At 48.1% G+C, this 17,594-nt stretch overlaps 1 protein-coding gene across 5 annotated transcripts in view; it reads right to left on the bottom strand.

Annotated features, from left to right (window-relative positions):
• Positions 1-1,094: 1,094 nt before the first annotated feature.
• Positions 1,095-17,594, bottom strand: part of LOC122932112 (gastrula zinc finger protein XlCGF57.1-like) — a 43,200-nt gene continuing 26,700 nt past the window's right edge. Inside the window, exons 1-10 of one of the 5 annotated variants that reach the window (XM_044286344.1) lie at positions 14,350-14,415; positions 10,164-10,299; positions 7,587-7,710; positions 7,307-7,474; positions 7,100-7,223; positions 6,845-6,982; positions 6,590-6,727; positions 6,336-6,473; positions 6,081-6,218; positions 1,095-3,484 (exon numbers count right to left, since the gene is read on the bottom strand). In XM_044286344.1, the coding sequence (XP_044142279.1) occupies positions 2,697-3,484; positions 6,081-6,218; positions 6,336-6,473; positions 6,590-6,727; positions 6,845-6,982; positions 7,100-7,223; positions 7,307-7,474; positions 7,587-7,697 (1,743 nt within the window). In that variant the 5' untranslated portion in view covers positions 7,698-7,710; positions 10,164-10,299; positions 14,350-14,415 and the 3' untranslated portion in view covers positions 1,095-2,696. Of the gene's footprint in view, positions 3,485-6,080; positions 6,219-6,335; positions 6,474-6,589; positions 6,728-6,844; positions 6,983-7,099; positions 7,224-7,306; positions 7,475-7,586; positions 7,711-10,163; positions 10,300-14,349; positions 14,597-17,594 lie in introns of those variants that run through there. The other 4 variants (XM_044286342.1, XM_044286338.1, XM_044286337.1 and 1 more) reach the window with 4 other exon arrangements.

Genomic DNA, 17,594 nt, shown 5'->3' with positions numbered 1-17,594 from the left:
AGTCTGACACGCTTTATGCGAGCACTGCTTCCTCTGAATTACACGTCATCTCCTCTGGAGCAGTGGCATAGTGTAATTACAAGTAGTCCCTCCATTCATATGTCATTACACTGCACTTCTGAGATGACAGTTTAATAAACAGCAAAAATTACAAATTTCACTTTGCACCATCTGTTGTGAATTCATTTTTGCAAAACAGCTGTGGGGTCAAAATGCTCCCTATACCCTTTGGTTAATTCTAGATGGGGTCATTTATTGGTGTTTTATTTTTTATTTCACCCCAGAGCTTCTGCAGCTGTCAGCTAGTGCTGTATAAATCACTAAACCCGGACTCAAATGCACATGGTGCCTTTTCTTTTCTGAGCCCTGCAGTGTGCCCGTACAGCAGTTTAAAGGGGTTATCCTGAAATTCTCCCCATATGCCCAGGCCCCTCACACACAATGTATTTACCTTGCTCCCCGGCACCTGCGTGGCTTCTGAAGCACTGGCGCCACTGCATCTCCCTGTCCCGCGGATGAAAACATCCGGCGTCGAAGGGGCGGGGTTAGCCAATAGCAGGCAGCGACGGGGACAAGCTTCACTAAGGAGGCTCATCCCTGTCAACGCCCGTTATTGGCTGCCCCCCCCCGATGTTTTCATCCGCACGACAGGGAGATGCAGCAGCGCCATGCTTTATGGGTGCTGGGAAGTGAGGTAAGTACATTGTGTGTGAGGGGCCCAGGCATATGGGGGAGCATTTCAGAGGGGGTGTTGCCGTATTCAAGAGCAAATGTGCACCAAATTGTGGGGTGATTTTCCTCCTGTTAACCTTGTTACCCCTTGTGAAAATGAAAAAGTTGGGGCTATAGCAACAATTTATTGGAAAATAAATCTATTAATTATTTTCACAGCCCAGTGTTTCTAAATTCTATGACATGCCTGCGGGGTCAAAGCACTCAATACATTGCTTGATAAATTCCTAGAGAGGTGTAGTTTCCAAACTGGGGTCAGTTATTGAGGGTTTCCACTGTGCGTGTACCTCAGGGTATCTTCAAATGTAACATGGCACCCAAAAAACATTTCAGCAAAATCTGCCCTCCAAAAACCATGTGGCGCTCCTTCCTTCTGAGCTTCACAGTGTGCCCATACAGCATGGGGTACTTCTGTAAACTGCAAAATCAGGGTAATAAATATTGAGGTTTTTTTTGCTTGCACCGTCTCCATCTAAAAATTGAGCAATTTATATTTTATAATATTTATGAAAATACCATAAAAAAAAAAATATCAAGAAGAGGTTTTCATACCCACAGAAATATCACGTAAAGCAGTCTGCCAACAACATGCAGGCAACTCTATCTCTACACTATGTGTAGTAAAATACTGGGTCATTGAATTCAGGTGTGTCAATCAGTCCATTGCCACAGGTGTATAACATCCAGTATTGCTACCAAACACTTAGGCTCCATTCACAGGAACCTATGGCCTCAATGCACCTGTTGTGGACCGCAAACAACGGGTCCACAGAACACGGGCACTGGCTGTGTGCACTCTGTACTGTGGACCCACTGACATGAAAGGGTTTGCGATCTTCAACATACAGCAAAAGATAGGACATGTATTTATTACCATATGTTGCGGATCACAGAACCATTCAAGTCAATGGGTCCTCACTGCAGCCCGGAGTGCCCACAGACGGTGCCCGTGTATTGCGGACTGTTTGTGGTCCACAACATGGGCAAAGAGGCCATACGTTTGTGTGAATGGGGCCTAACAATTAGAAATTCTGGAAGAGTTTAGTGAATGTGTTGCTCATCTCAGGTCCAACTACATCATCTCTACTGGCTGGATTTCCTTTAGTCCAGATGTAATGGGTCCTGTGTTGTCACAGATTTGCTCTTTCGAATAGCATGGATTGTGTCAAGTATTTGATATCAGAGAATGAAGTCCATTTGTCCTCGGTGTCGTCTTCCATACTATGGGCTAACACTCACTGACCTCAGATAAATATCAGTGTCATTGGGATACGTAGCTTCAACAGATCTGTCTTGGTTCTACTCCCAAAGGTGTTATCTAAGTGGCCCCCTTTATGTTCACCCTTTAACCCCTATTTTCTCTGATGCAAGGGAACCACCAGGCCGCTACCTCTCTGAGTAGTCTTTGTTCAAGTGATGGCTGACCCACGGGGTCAAGAGACACTGATGTGGAACACTAAAGGAACAAGTAAATCTTTAGTCATGAACAGGCCGAGGTCAGGGCAGGGAATATTAGTGAAATCCAGTAAACAGTATGAGGTCACTGGGAGTAGCACAGGGTTAGTGCAAAGATCAGACATTGAAGGGTCAAAATGCAGGAAAAACAGGCAGGAGTCAGTACATGTGAAAACAGACATAAATCACATGGAAAGGTGCCTTAAGTACCTCTAGGTGGCTGTCCATTGGTCTGTAGGTCAGCCAGTTGTGGGAGAAGACCCCATTACATCTTCCCACATGATAATATTCACCCTGCACTTACTACGCCCACTGATATTTGTTGGTGACAGAACAGAGATCCACACTTGCCACATTTCCTACAATCTGAGCATTATAAATGGCTGTTTCCCTGTGCGAGTTCTCCAATACCCAACAACACCCGATTTCTGGATAAACATTTCCACCGATATGAACCTGAAAATGCCTTCTCTCTTGTAGGAATGCTCTGATGTCTCTCAATAACATCCTTAACTGAAAAACAACTTCTTCCTTGTGTGAATTTGTAAATGACTCAAAAGATGTGATTTCTGGGAAAAACATTTCCCACATTCTGAACATGAATATGGCTTCACCCCTGTGTGGCTCCTCTGATGTTTCTCAAGATAATCTTTACGCATAAAGCATTTTCCACATTCAACGCATGAATATGGCTTCTCCCCAGTGTGGCTTCTCTGATGTCTAGAAAGATGTGAATGAGTTGTAAAGCACTTCCCACATTCTGAGCATGAGAACGGCTTCTCCCCTGTGTGACTTTTTAGATGTTCCGTAAAATGTGATTTACGACTAACACACTTCCCACATTCAGGACATAAAAATGACTTCTCTCCTGTGTGGCTTCTTAGATGATCTATAAAATTGGATTTCCTACTAAAATACTTGCCGCATTCAGGGCATATATATGGCATCTCCCCTGTGTGAGTTCTTAGATGATCGGCAAGATGTGATTTTTGAGTCATCCACTTCCCACATTCAGGATTCTTTCCCATGTGAAGTCTTTGATGTTTTCCAAGATCTGGTTTTGAACAAAAAGATTTCCCACATTCAGAACATAAAAAAGTTCTTTCCTCTTTTGGAATTCTTGTATGTATGGATAGATGAGATTTCGTTTTGAATTGTTTTCCAGCTTCTAAACATTCAAAACTTTTGAGAAGTCTGTGGACAGGCTCTTTCTTGCCAATCCGTGCTGGATTACCCTCTACTTCATAATAGGGAGATAAATAGAGATGTCCATAGGAACTTCTCATACTGTCTACACCTGAAAAAGAAACAAAATCATTGATATCATTGTAGTACCCCACTAGTAACTGTGATCCCCTCAATACTGCCCCCTGTGGTAACCCAGTAATAACAGTGACCCCCTCTAATACTGCCCCCTGTGGTAACCCAGTAAAAACACTGACCCCCTCTAATACTGCCCCTGTGGTAACGCACTAATACCTGTGATCCCCTCCAATACTGCCCCCTGTGGTATCTCACTAATAACTGTGACCCCCTCCATTACTGTGGTAACCCACTAATAACTGTGATCCACTCAATACTGCTCCGTGTGGTACCTAACTGGTGACTATGACCCAATATGAGTATTTACCACCCTCTATTTTCTCTTGTTGAGACAGTTACTGTTGAAGTTACATACATGTTCTCCCAGTCCTCGCATTCTCATCTTATGTACCAACCTTTACGTGGCACAGAAGTGATTTGTTTGTCATCTTATATAATCAGTGATTTGACAGCATTAAAAACCTTTGAAAAGCCCAGATAAACAACAAACATCAAACATTTCCCCAGGTCTAGAGATTCCAGTCTCACTTTGGGAATGTTGGCACCACATCTCTATGCCCCTTCACCACTGAGTTCAAAATATGTTAATCAGTAGTGGGCAAGGGGGAGCCGGGTTTTCAGGACTTAGACTTATCAGCTGTACCATCTGGACCTGATGATTTGTCTATTTTACTGTTGTGACGGACCAAGTGTCACGGTCCCTCCCGTGACAGAGGTTAGAAGACCTGAGAGACTGACAGCACGTGAGGTTATCCGACAGCCTCTCTGTTTTCACTTGTTGCATTATTGTTGTTGGTAATGACCACACCTCTTGTGTCAGGTGTAGCTTGTGGTAATTACTGCTCCTCTATTAAGTCTGGACTCACACCTCATACCATGCGGTTGATATTCTCTGCCTGGAGTTGGAAGAGCTGGTGTGTTGTCCTCATCCGAGTTCCTGCTCATCCATTTTCTATTAAAGATAAGTGTACTTCTCCTTGTATTTTGTTGTTCCTATTAGCTTGTTGTTTACTAGGCCTCAGGGAGACGTTGGTTCGTTCATCTGGGAAGGAACCAGTAGTCTCAGACCCTGTCACTACTCCTAGGGCTATTCATGGTTACCAGGGCCTAGGTTTACGGTGTATGAATATTCCCACCTTCAGGGTCTATTTATACTGTCAGGAGTCAGGGCTAGGTCTAGGGTTTCCACAAGTGGTGACCGTTTCCCTTTTCCTAAGCCTTGAGGCTTAGTTACTGGTCTTTTTCCTTCTGTTGTCATTCTGGAGTTCCTCCCCTCCCCTTACATTGTGACACCAAGTGGAGGTGCTCTGACTGGATTCTACACTTGTCCAAGATTTGTAGCTTCATTTTTGGAAACAAGGAGTTAGGTTAGTGAATACATTGTCTATATGTGATGATCAGATGAGGGGCGAGTCTAGGTGACCCTCAAACCTGGACTCTCCTTTAGGCTGGGTTCACACCTGAGCGTTTTACAGCGCGTTCCTACGCGCTGTAAAACGCACAACAGGCAAGAACCAATGATTCCCTATGGGAATGGTTCACACCTGAGCGTTTTACAGCGCGTACGATCGCGCTGTAAAACGCCCGACGCTCAAACAAGTGCTTGAGCTTTTTTTTGGGCGTTTGTCGCGCGTTCCCGCACATAGATATTCGGGAACGCGCGACAATGTGTGCACGCCTGTCTCTGTATGCGCGATTGTAAACGCCCGTACAATCGCGCATACAGAGCGCTCGTTTCAGAACGCTCAGGTCTGAACCCAGCCTTAGGGTTGTCACGAAACAAAAATTTTGATTCGATTTCAATACCATAAAAAAGTATTGTGATACTCGATACTATTCGATACCATGCGAAAAAAATAAAACATCAAAAAAGCTGCATGCATTCCGCATTTTATGAAACGTCCGGCCCATAATCGAACAGTCCTATCCTATTTTTGGGGGGGACAAGTGGATTACAAAATGGCGAATGGCGCAGTTTTTATTTTTACTGTTACGGCGCAGGGAGTTATTTATACTTAATATTTAGATTTTTTTTTTTTTTAACTATTTGTTTAATAACTATTTCTCCCCTTAGGGTCTAGAACCCTTGTCCTATTTACCCTAATAGAGCTCTATTAGGGTGAATAAGATCTTACACTCTCCCTGTGCTTTGTGCGGCACCTGAGGGGTTATCTGCCGCGGATCACAGCTCCCTGTCATAGAGGTCGGGTGCCTGCTATTTGATTCTGCAGCCTCCTGTATCTATATTAATGGGCGAGTTATCTTCATTGGTGGCGCAGTGGCCACAGCCCCTCCCCTCCTCCTGTCATTGGTGGCAGCATCGGCACAGGGGGGAGGGAGAGAGAGAGACTCCTTCTCCACCTTTGCTGCCGAGGGAACATGGCGCGCGCTGAGAGCAGTGCGTGCTATGTTCTGTGATACTAGGTTTTGCGCAGTAGCACAGCCTAGTATCGGTAAAAGGCAAATCCTGGTATCGAATTGATACCGGTACAAAAGTATCGATTGGGTATTGATAATTTGTACCCTGTGCAACGTTACTCTCCTTTATAATCTGAAAAGTCTCATCTTACCCAATAATGTAAGGAGCTGGTGATTATCCGTCAAGACGTCCTGATGATCCAGTGGGACATTCAGCTTCTCCTCTGGACAGTCCTGGGAATACAAAGGACTGGGACATCTCTCTGGTGGATTTCTCTGACTGGATCCTTCTATAGGAAATATACACAGAGACTGAATACATTGTCTATATGTGATGATCAGATGAGGGGTGAGTCTTGGTGACCCCCAAACCTGGACTCTCCTCTATGAGGAAGGTCTCCTCTTACCCAGTAATGTAATAAGCTGGTGATTATCCGTCAAGACGTCCTGATGATCCAGTGGGACATTCAGCTTCTCCTCTGGACAGTCCTGGAAATATAGAGGACTATGACATCTCTCTGGTGGATTTCTCTGACTGGATCCATCTATAGGAATATACACAGTGACTGAATACATTGTCTATATGTGACGATTAGATGAGGGGTCAGTCTAGGTGACCCTCAAACCTGGACTCTCCTCTATGAGGAAGGTCTCCTCTTACCCAGTGATGTGAGGATCTGGTGATTATCCGTCAAGACGTCCTGATGAACCAGTAAGACATTCGGCTTCTCCTCTGGACAGTCCTGGGGACATAGAGGACTACGACATCTCTCTGGTGGATTTCTCTGACTGGATCCATCTATAGGAAATATACACAGTGACCGAATACATTGTCTATATGTGATGATTAGATGAGGGGTCAGTCTAGGTGACCCCCAAACCTGGACTCTCCTTTATGAGGAAGGTCTCCTCTTACCCAGTGATGTGAGGATCTGGTGATTATCCGTCAAGACGTCCTGATGATCCAGTGGGACATTCAGCTTCTCGTCTGGACAGTCCTGGGAATACAGAGGACTGGGACATCTCTCTGGTGGATTTCTCTGACTGGATCCATCTATAGGAAATATACACAGAGACTGTATACATTGTCTATATGTGATGATCAGAAGAGGGGTGAGTCTAGGTGACCCCTAAACCTGGACTCTCCTCTATCAGGAAGGTCTCCTCTTACCCAGTGACGTGAGGGTCTGGTGACTGTCCATCATGACATCTTTGTACTGATCCTTGTGTCCTTCTAAATACTCCCACTCCTCGATGGAGAAATAGACAGCGACATCCTGACACCTTACTGGAACCTGACAACACAATGATACAGTCATTACCAGACACCTCCCTTGGCGTTATTGTACAATGTCCTAGCATTCCCAGCAGCGCTCACCTCTCCGCTCAGCAGGTCAGTGATCCTGTTGGTAAGTTCTAGGATCTTCTGCTCATGTATCAGTGAATGAGGTGGAGGCTCGGTGATGGTGCTCTGGGTCCTGCTCCGTCCTCCTGACGCACGGGGTGTCACACACTCATCAGACGACTTCTTCACTACTGTGTAATCCTGAGTATGGGGAGACGCCGATCACTACAGAGATTGTAAGAAGCCTCCACCTTTCCAGACATTTACCTGGTTTATTACTAGAGATAAGAGTGATGTCATGTGAGACTCTCACCTCTCCCGTTATCAAGGAGATGATCTCCAGGGTGAGGTCTAATATCCTTGTAGCCATGAGGTATCGGTCTTGGTCCATCCTTGGTGGATCATTGATGGAAAGAACCATCATCTTACAAAGAAACCTGAGGGGAAACAGAGGATTGAGGGTAAAATCCCATTTGGAAGAAGATCTTACATGAAGTATAGAATCACTGATTATAAAGGACTACTACTCCCAGCATTCAACGGAGGGGACATACATTGCTGATCATAATATGATATTTAATCACCCACCATTGCGATAAAGTAAATATAGCATTCCGCTGCTTATGCATAGGATATTCATGTTGGCTGACCATGTGTATGGGTGCTCCTGTCAGGGTAGTGCAGTCAGGCAGTTGGCTTTCAACATGTCCGATCCTTTTAACTCATGGACACTCAGCAGATCCAAGTGTGCATGTGTATGGATGGCGGTGGGACAGCTGTCAGCTGAACATGCGTAGATACAGCGCACACAGAGGGCTACATCTGAATTGTGGCCTATGGTGTGCCAACCTCGTAGCTCATGTTACACATACTGATTCCTAAAAGAATAATTCTCTGTCCCATGTTCAAAAGAGGGTGTGGCTTACAGTGTGGGCGTGGCTCGAAATGCAGCAAATTACAAAATTGCACTAAAATTTTGGCTTCGAATTCTATGGCAAGGTAAGTCAACCCATTGGTGGTATGAAGTCATGTACCAGATTTATCATCCAGCCCGAGCCCCTGTGATAACCCTGGTGGGTCTTTATCCTCCCTCTCAGATTCCTGTATTTACTCCAAAACATAAAGTCGCCCTGTTTGTTATCTCAACGTTTACACCGCCTACCGGCTTATTACATCCGCCCCGCTGTTCTCTGGGAGTCATACGGTTAACACTATAGAATTATTTTGAGCAGACAAGGAACAAACTTATTAAAGTTTTAATATAAGAAGTAAAATACATAAAAACACTCAAAACAAGATGACGAAAACAAGTGCAAAATAAACTGGAGAAATTTCAGAGAGTCTCTCCTCCTTCCTTGCAGGCAGGAAAAACATGGGTTGCACACCCCACCGTTGGATGTGACCCCCAGGAGTGGACCTGCCCCATTTCTAGTTGCGTTCTCCCACAGGGCAGCATCCCGCGTGTTACAGGAAGAGGGGCACAGTTGGGACCCTTTCCATATCTGTAATTTCTGGGGCAGCCAAGCCAGTGTGCGGTCTAAGGTGTGTGCGCTCCTAAAGGGACAGGGTGGGACGTCAGTATGTCTTCCCATACTAATGCCGTTTCTTGCAGGTGCCCAGCCTTTCTCCGAAGGGGACACTTCTAAACAAGAGGAGTCTGAACAGGTTTTTCACAAGAATAAAGCTCTGAGATTGAAAGAAGTTACGGAGCTGATGACTCTCCCAAGGACGCAGTGAATGAAGATGCCCTCATCGAATTTCCACATAAAAAGACTAAAGTTCTTCAGACCTAGATAATTTGGGGATGCGCTCAAAGTCCAAATAACGAGGTGCTTCAGTGGAGTGGACATGATCCAAACATAAGTGAAACATAGAACTCTGAGTGTGCGGTGGTTCTCTTTTTCATTACAGTTCTTCAGAGTCAACTCGACCCGAAAATTATTTTTGAACCAAGTTGGACAAAACCGGATAAAAACCCCAACTTTGGCTCCTGATTTCATGTTGTGTATAAGATTGTCCTCAAAGAATCGGAAGAACGTGGAATCCCCACATAAGGTGGATAAACTGGTCACCAAATTAGCCAAGAAGTCTGCGTTTCAAGCTGATGAATCTTTGCTCCTTAAAAAGATTGTCCCAAGAAAAGTATTTTGCATTTTTCAAACCAACACATAGATCTGAATACGGCATGTGATGAAACTTTTAGTATGGCCAGTGAGTTCTCCAATAAAATCTGTATTTATAGCGCCTCCTCTTGTTTGTTCTTTTCCTTATTTCTCTGTCCACCCCATTAAGGTGGATGCACATTCTCTGTTCTATTCTTCCACTGCAGCAGAACGAACACGCCCCCTGAGCTCTGATAGGGCGAGAGCTGCTATGGAAAGGACACTCCTCCTGAGAAAGGACACACCCCCTGAGCTCTGATAGGGCGAGAGCTGCTATGGAAAGGACACTCCTCCTGAGAAAGGACATGCCCCCTGAGCTCTGATAGGGCGAGAGCTGCTATGGAAAGGACACTCCTCCTGAGAAAGGACACCGGGAGTCGGACCCCTACCGATCTCAAATTGATGACCTTTCTACATTCTAGGGAATTATTATCATACCCTCTTAAGGCCCCTTTACACTTCTGTATGGGGACGAGAGATGGCATTAGTGATCATTGCTCCCTATACTGTGGAGGAGATCTCTGCATGTAAATGTGTCTCCTCCACTGACGAGCAGGCGACTGTCAGGAAGGATCCCTTCTGTATGGGGATGGGTGATGGCATTAGTGATCACTGCGCCCTATACTGTGGAGGAGATCTCTGCATGTGAATGTGTCTCCTCCACTGACGAGCAGACGATTGCTGAATAGGAATGAAGTGTGAGCTGTGAGTGATTTTTTTTCTCTTACCTAGACAGCCACAGGAAAGGATCTTCTGCAGAGTAGATAAGTAGTAATATGTAGGTACATGTCCTTTAGATCGATAGTGAGGAAATCGTCCAGTAGAGTCAGAGTATCCCGGATAGCTTCCATGCAAAACCTTTTCCTGCAAATAAATTAGAAATCTAAGTTCTATTACAGTTCTGGTTTGGGTACAAGGAACACTTTGGAATAGACGCCTAATCCTATTTCTGTAGAAGGTTCCTCTGCCAATACCTTCATGTGTATGAACTGTAGAATAGACTCCTCTAAGCGAGCCGGTTTGACAGAAGACTGTCTTGGGGTGGTATAGAAGAGAATTCTATTTTGTAGTCATTTCTTATGTCTAGAAACCAGCGAGCCGTAAAAAGACTCTTCCACCCACTGGCAGCTCATCGACGTCAGAATTCAAGCTTTTTCTCAGAGGCAGAAGAGTCCTTCTGGTTATAAACCCCATTGTCAGGAGTAGTACCTCGGACCTGAGGAGGAATTGTCTCCTCTACCTGGCCTAGGGTTGGGCGATATCAAAAATATTCAGACAATAACGATATTAAGAAATGTATCGCGATAAATACCCATTTAAAAGAAAAAAACAAGGAGACGTTGTTTTTTTTGCTGCCACCACTCTTCGTATTGAATCGGGGCGAAGAGACCCCGGCTAGCTAATCCTAAAGGGACGAAACGGTTATTTGCAACCGAGCTAGTAAATTAACAATTTATAAAAATAACACAATTTGGTAGTATGTCTTCTGAGGACAGAGTTCTTAGCATAGATCAGGTCATCAAGTAACAAGGGCAAAACTGGAACGATGAAATCGTTAGTTTTTATTCTAAAACTATACACAAAAATATATATATTAAAGCTGACAGATAAATCTACCGGCCAGGTGAACAGATTGGTTTGGATAGAAATAGTTAGAGGTGGAAGGGAATAGAATGTCTAAGTTCAGAATTACCGTGGTAAAGTCCAGTAATAGGCAAAGTCTTTGTAGAATAATCCAAGATGGTGAGGTGCCCGTGTCCTGCGGGCGGTCGTGATGTTAGTCGACGTCAGATGGTAGGTGAAGGACGCAGGACCTGAGTGTGTCACTGTTTTTACCTACTCTGAAGCGGGGAGTGGTTATGACACGTTCAGGTCCAGCCTTGTGTAATTGGAACAGGGGCAGTCCTTTGCCCCATAGGGAGAAAACCTGGCAGAATCTTTGCTTTGCCCATTTCTCCATATCCCGTACGTCCAATCAAGAAATATAGTTGATATTGATAATCAGAACAATTTTACGCATCATCTGATAACAAATACGACTAGAAGATAATACAGGGTGCCGAGAACCTTTATATCTCAGAGCGGGAATCTCTGATTTGCCCGCGGGTTTCCTAGAAGGTGGCTTAGAAGAACCAAAACCATCTCTGAAAGGATGGTTCCTTTCACATTTCCATAACCCATGAAATATTAGGAAAATATGGGAAAAATATGAAGCTTATGGATTGAAGGGGACTTTCAGGTCATCTTCCTTCCTGTACCAACCAGCTGTGTGATAAGGATCTGTCCTTTTCTTCTGAAGCTCGCTGCCCAGGCTAAAGGTGTGAGACCCCTGCTGGTATTGGAGATACTATGGCTGCAGCAAGACCAGGTTTATGAGGTTCTGTCACAAGAGAACTAGATGGATGGGTACTCAACTTGGCATGGGCAGGAAAGGTTTGTCACAAGGTGGTGATAATGGCACCTCTGCTCTGTGAATTACTTTTTTAGTCAAAAGAGAAGATTCTTAGTGAAGGCTCTTTTGTCTTTGTGATTGTGAAATAAGATAGGGCCAGGGGCTATCCATAGTACTCAGTATATTGGGCAGACTAGATGGGCCAAATGGTTCTTAGATGCCGACACATTCTAGGTTTCTATATTTCTATGTTGATATGGCGCATTTGCGATTTCCTAGTATCGCAAAGCGTCACACCCCCCATCAGTGCCGGTCTGTGTTGGGCCCATGTTCATACATGCCTGCATGATGCTCTAGGAGCAACGGGGGCGTTACCATTACACCTAGAGGCTCTGCTGTCTCTACTCTGACAGGGCCTGGCAGTGTAATTGTCATCCCACGGGGCCATGTTAAAGTGCAGAGGGCGTGGCAGTTACAGAGGGCGGAGCCTCTAGGTGTAATGGTAACGCCCCCGTTTGTATATAGAACATCACTTTTCTCAGCAGTGCGGGCAGATAAGAACATGGGACCCACACAGACGCCTTCAGCTGCCGAGCACACGCAGAACAGGTCAGTGCTTTAATTGTCCAAGTGTATGAGGGAGTCCTGAGGGATAGCTGAAGGCCTAGGGAGCAGTTTACCATCAGCTATGGACTTCATTGGGGGGGAGAAAGCTGGCACTAAAGTGCCTCGGGCAGCATCAAATCTGAACATGGCCCTGGCTCCACAGCAGTAGCAGGATGTAGTGTCACCCATCACACTGCCCGTCTGTGTATGAGGAGGAGCGGCCGGGAATCTGCTGTGCTCCGCCACCGACACAGACCAGCAACGTGTGACACTACATCCTGCTACTGCTGTGGAGCGTCAGCGGCTGAACTGTGATCAGGAGCAACTAGGGGAGTATATATTTTTAACTTAAGGTGAAGAGGGCACATATCTGACCATTACTACTGTGAGGGGGCACATATCTGACCATTACTACTGTGAGGGGGGCACATATCTGACCATTACTACTGTGAGGGGGCACATATCTGACCATTACTACTGTGAGGGGGGCACATATCTGACCATTACTACTGTGAGGGGGGCACATATCTGACCATTACTACTGTGAGGGGGGCACATATCTGACCATTACTACTGTGAGGGGGGCACATATCTGACCATTACTACTGTGAGGGGGGCACATATCTGACCATTACTACTGTGAGGGGGCACATATCTGACCATTACTACTGTGAGGGGGGCACATATCTGACCATTACTACTGTGAGGGGGGCACATATCTGACCATTACTACTGTGAGGGGGGCCCATATCTGACCATTACTACTGTGAGGGGGGCACATATCTGACCATTACTACTGTGAGGGGGGCCCATATCTGACCATTACTACTGTGAGGGGGGCCCATATCTGACCATTACTACTGTGAGGGGGCCCATATCTGATCATTACTACTGCGAGGGGCACATATCTGACCATTACTACTGTGAGGGGGCACATATCTGACCATTACTACTGTGAGGGGGCACATATCTCACCATTACTACTGTGAGAGGGCACATATCTGACCGGTACTGCTGTGAGGGGGCACATATCTGACCATTACTACTGTGAAAGGGCACATATCTGACCATTACTACTGTGAGGGGGCACATATCTGACCATTACTACTGTGAGGGGGCACATATCTGACCATTACTACTGTGAGGGGGCACATATCTGACCGTGACCCAGATTTTAGAATGTCATCATGAGGGACCTCCTCCATCTGAAGAAGCCAGGACCTGAGACTCTTGGCTACAGCTGAGGAGGTTGGGACCTTCTTGTGCTGATGCGGCAAATACCCATCTGCGAGAGGCGCCATCTACCCGGCGGTCCATCAGATCGGGAGAATCAGAGCCACGCTCACTGGGCACCGCTGTACACTACCTGAGGTGGGTCGCTCCATTCCTTCTCTCGCTCTTCAAAACATCTCGAACATCATTTTTGCATCCGTTTTTTCCCAACGCATTTGTTACACATAGGTCAAAAACGTGACGTGGACCCAGGCTTGGTGACATCATCCACCCAGACTGGTCTCCCCATCACAGAGACTCCAGGTCAGGGATCTGCAACCTGAAACTACAACTCCCAGTATCCTCCTGTCAGTCTATGGGAGTTATTGGAACAGCTAAGCAAGTGTGCATGCTGGAAGTTGTAGATTCACGACAGCTGGAGAGCCGAAGGCGGCTGACCCCGGCTCTAGGCGCAGATTGGTTGCTATGGGCAACTAAACCCGTTTTCCTTTACACCAGTTTGATAAATCCCCCCTTTAATTATATTTCATCCACATTAGTGTCTCCCTTCTAGAGGGAACAATCACTCCCATCTGGCAGTTCTGCAGGACAAACGTCAGTCCTCTATCCGTGGAGCCAGGAGCAGACGCCTGTGGACAGAGGAAGGAAAGCCAGGGGCCCTGCAGCCGAGCAGAACTACTTACCTGCAGCAGCAGCAGCTCCATGGAATCCTCCCCCGCGTCCTGATCTGCTCAGCAGGAAGCACACGGCTTCCCTCCCCCTCCAGCATAGCCACTAGAGGGAAGGCTACAACAAAATGGCTCCAGCAGCTGCAGGACACAGAGCTAGAAAAAAGACACCCCGACCTCTAGAACTAAGGGGGAGAAGAGCACAGAGATAACTGCAGGGGGGAGCAGAGCACAGAGATAACTGCAGGAGGGGAGCAGAGCACAGAGATAACAGCAGGAGGGGAGCAGAGCACAGAGATAACAGCAGGAGGGGAGCAGAGCACAGAGATAACAGCAGGGGGGGAGCAGAGCACAGAGATAACTGCAGGGGGGAGCAGAGCACAGAGATAACAGCAGGAGGGGAGCAGAGCACAGAGATAACTGCAGGAGGGGAGCAGAGCACAGAGATAACAGCAGGGGGGGAGCAGAGCACAGAGATAACTGCAGGCGGGGAGCAGAGCACAGAGATAACTGCAGGGGGGAGCAGAGCACAGAGATAACTGCAGGGGGGGAGCAGAGCACAGAGATAACAGCAGGAGGGGAGCAGAGCACAGAGATAACTGCAGGAGGGGAGCAGAGCACAGAGATAACAGCAGGGGGGGAGCAGAGCACAGAGATAACTGCAGGGGGGAGCAGAGCACAGAGATAACAGCAGGGGGAGCAGAGCACAGAGATAACAGCAGGGGGGAGCAGAGCACAGAGATAACAGCAGGGGGGGCAGAGCACAGAGATAACTGCAGGGGGGGGCAGAGCACAGAGATAACTGCAGGGGGGGGGCAGAGCACAGAGATAACTGCAGGGGGGGGGCAGAGCACAGAGATAACTGCAGGGGGGAGCAGAGCACAGATAACTGCAGGAGGGGAGCAGAGCACAGAGATAACTGCAGGGGGGAGCAGAGTACAGAGATAACTGCAGGAGGGGAGCAGAGCACAGAGATAACAGCAGGAGGGGAGCAGAGCACAGAGATAACAGCAGGGGGGGCAGAGCACAGAGATAACTGCAGGGGGGGGGCAGAGCACAGAGATAACTGCAGGGGGGGGGGCAGAGCACAGAGATAACTGCAGGGGGGGGGGCAGAGCACAGAGATAACTGCAGGGGGGAGCAGAGCACAGATAACTGCAGGGGGAGCAGAGCCAGAGATAACTGCAGGGGGGAGCAGAGTACAGAGATAACTGCAGGAGGGGAGCAGAGCACAGAGATAACAGCAGGAGGGGAGCAGAGCACAGAGATAACAGCAGGAGGGGAGCAGAGCACAGAGATAACAGCAGGAGGGGAGCAGAGCACAGAGATAACAGCAGGAGGGGAGCAGAGCACAGAGATAACAGCAGGAGGGGAGCAGAGCACAGAGATAACAGCAGGGGGGGAGCAGAGCACAGAGATAACAGCAGGGGGGAGCAGAGCACAGAGATACAGCAGGGGGGGAGCAGAGCACAGAGATAACAGCAGGGGGGAAGGCAGAGCCAGGGGGGAGCGAGCACAGAGATAACAGCAGGGGGGGAGCAGAGCACACAGAGATAACAGCAGGGGGGAGCAGAGCACACAGAGATAACAGCAGGGGGGAGCAGAGCACAGAGATAACTGCAGGCCGGGAGCAGAGCACAGAGATAACAGCAGGAGGGAGCAGAGCACAGAGATAACAGCAGGGGGAGCAGAGCACAGAGATAACAGCAGGGGGGGAGCAGAGCACACAGAGATAACAGCAGGGGGGAGCAGAGCACAGAGATAACTGCAGGAGGGGAGCAGAGCACAGAGATAACTGCAGGAGGGGAGCAGAGCACAGAGATAACAGCAGGAGGGGAGCAGAGCACAGAGATAACTGCAGGGGGGAGCAGAGCACAGAGATAACAGCAGGGGGAGCAGAGCACAGAGATAACAGCAGGGGGAGCAGAGCACAGAGATAACAGCAGGGGGGGCAGAGCACAGAGAACTGCAGGGGGGGGGCAGAGCACAGAGATAACTGCAGGGGGGGGCAGAGCACAGAGATAACTGCAGGGGGGAGCAGAGCACAGAGATAACTGCAGGGGGGGAGCAGAGCACAGAGATAACTGCAGGAGGGGAGCAGAGCACAGAGATAACTGCAGGGGGGAGCAGAGCACAGAGATAACAGCAGGCGGGGAGCAGAGCACAGAGATAACTGCAGGAGGGGAGCAGAGCACAGAGATAACAGCAGGAGGGGAGCAGAGCACAGAGATAACAGCAGGAGGGGAGCAGAGCACAGAGATAACTGCAGGAGGGGAGCAGAGCACAGAGATAACAGCAGGAGGGGAGCAGAGCACAGAGATAACAGCAGGAGGGGAGCAGAGCACAGAGATAACTGCAGGGGGGGAGCAGAGCACAGAGATAACAGCAGGGGGGGGGAGCAGAGCACAGAGATAACAGCAGGGGGGGAGCAGAGCACAGAGATAACAGCAGGGGGGAGCAGAGCACACAGAGATAACAGCAGGGGGGAGCAGAGCACACAGAGATAACAGCAGGGGGGGAGCAGAGCACAGAGATAACTGCAGGCCGGGAGCAGAGCACAGAGATAACAGCAGGAGGGTGCAGAGCACAGAGATAACAGCAGGAGGGGAGCAGAGCACAGAGATAACAGCAGGGGGGGGAGCAGAGCAGAGATAACTGCAGGCCGGGAGCAGCGCACAGAGATAACAGCAGGGGGGGAGCAGAGCACACAGAGATAACAGCAGGGGGGGAGCAGAGCACAGAGATAACAGCAGGCGGGGAGCAGAGCACAGAGATAACTGCAGGAGGGGAGCAGAGCACAGAGATAACTGCAGGAGGGGAGCAGAGCACAGAGATAACAGCAGGGGGAGCAGAGCAGAGAGATAACTGCAGGAGGGGAGCAGAGCACAGAGATAACTGCAGGAGGGGAGCAGAGCACAGAGATAACTGCAGGAGGGGAGCAGAGCACAGAGATAACAGCAGGGGGGGAGCAGAGCAGAGAGATAACTGCAGGCCGGGAGCAGCGCACAGAGATAACAGCAGGGGGGGGGAGCAGAGCACACAGAGATAACAGCAGGCGGGGAGCAGAGCACAGAGATAACTGCAGGAGGGGAGCAGAGCACAGAGATAACAGCAGGCGGGGGGCAGAGCACAGAGATAACAGCAGGGGGGGGGAGCAGAGCACAGAGATAACAGCAGGGGGGGAGCAGAGCACAGAGATAATAGCAGGAGGGGAGCAGAGCACAGAGATAACAGCAGGAGGGGAGCAGAGCACAGAGATA

This window comes from Bufo gargarizans, chromosome 3, assembly GCF_014858855.1.
Source record: "Bufo gargarizans isolate SCDJY-AF-19 chromosome 3, ASM1485885v1, whole genome shotgun sequence".
Taxonomy (NCBI): domain Eukaryota; kingdom Metazoa; phylum Chordata; class Amphibia; order Anura; family Bufonidae; genus Bufo; species Bufo gargarizans.
The sequence above is the reverse complement of the archived record's forward strand: the minus strand, read 5'-3'. Positions and strand labels throughout refer to the sequence as shown.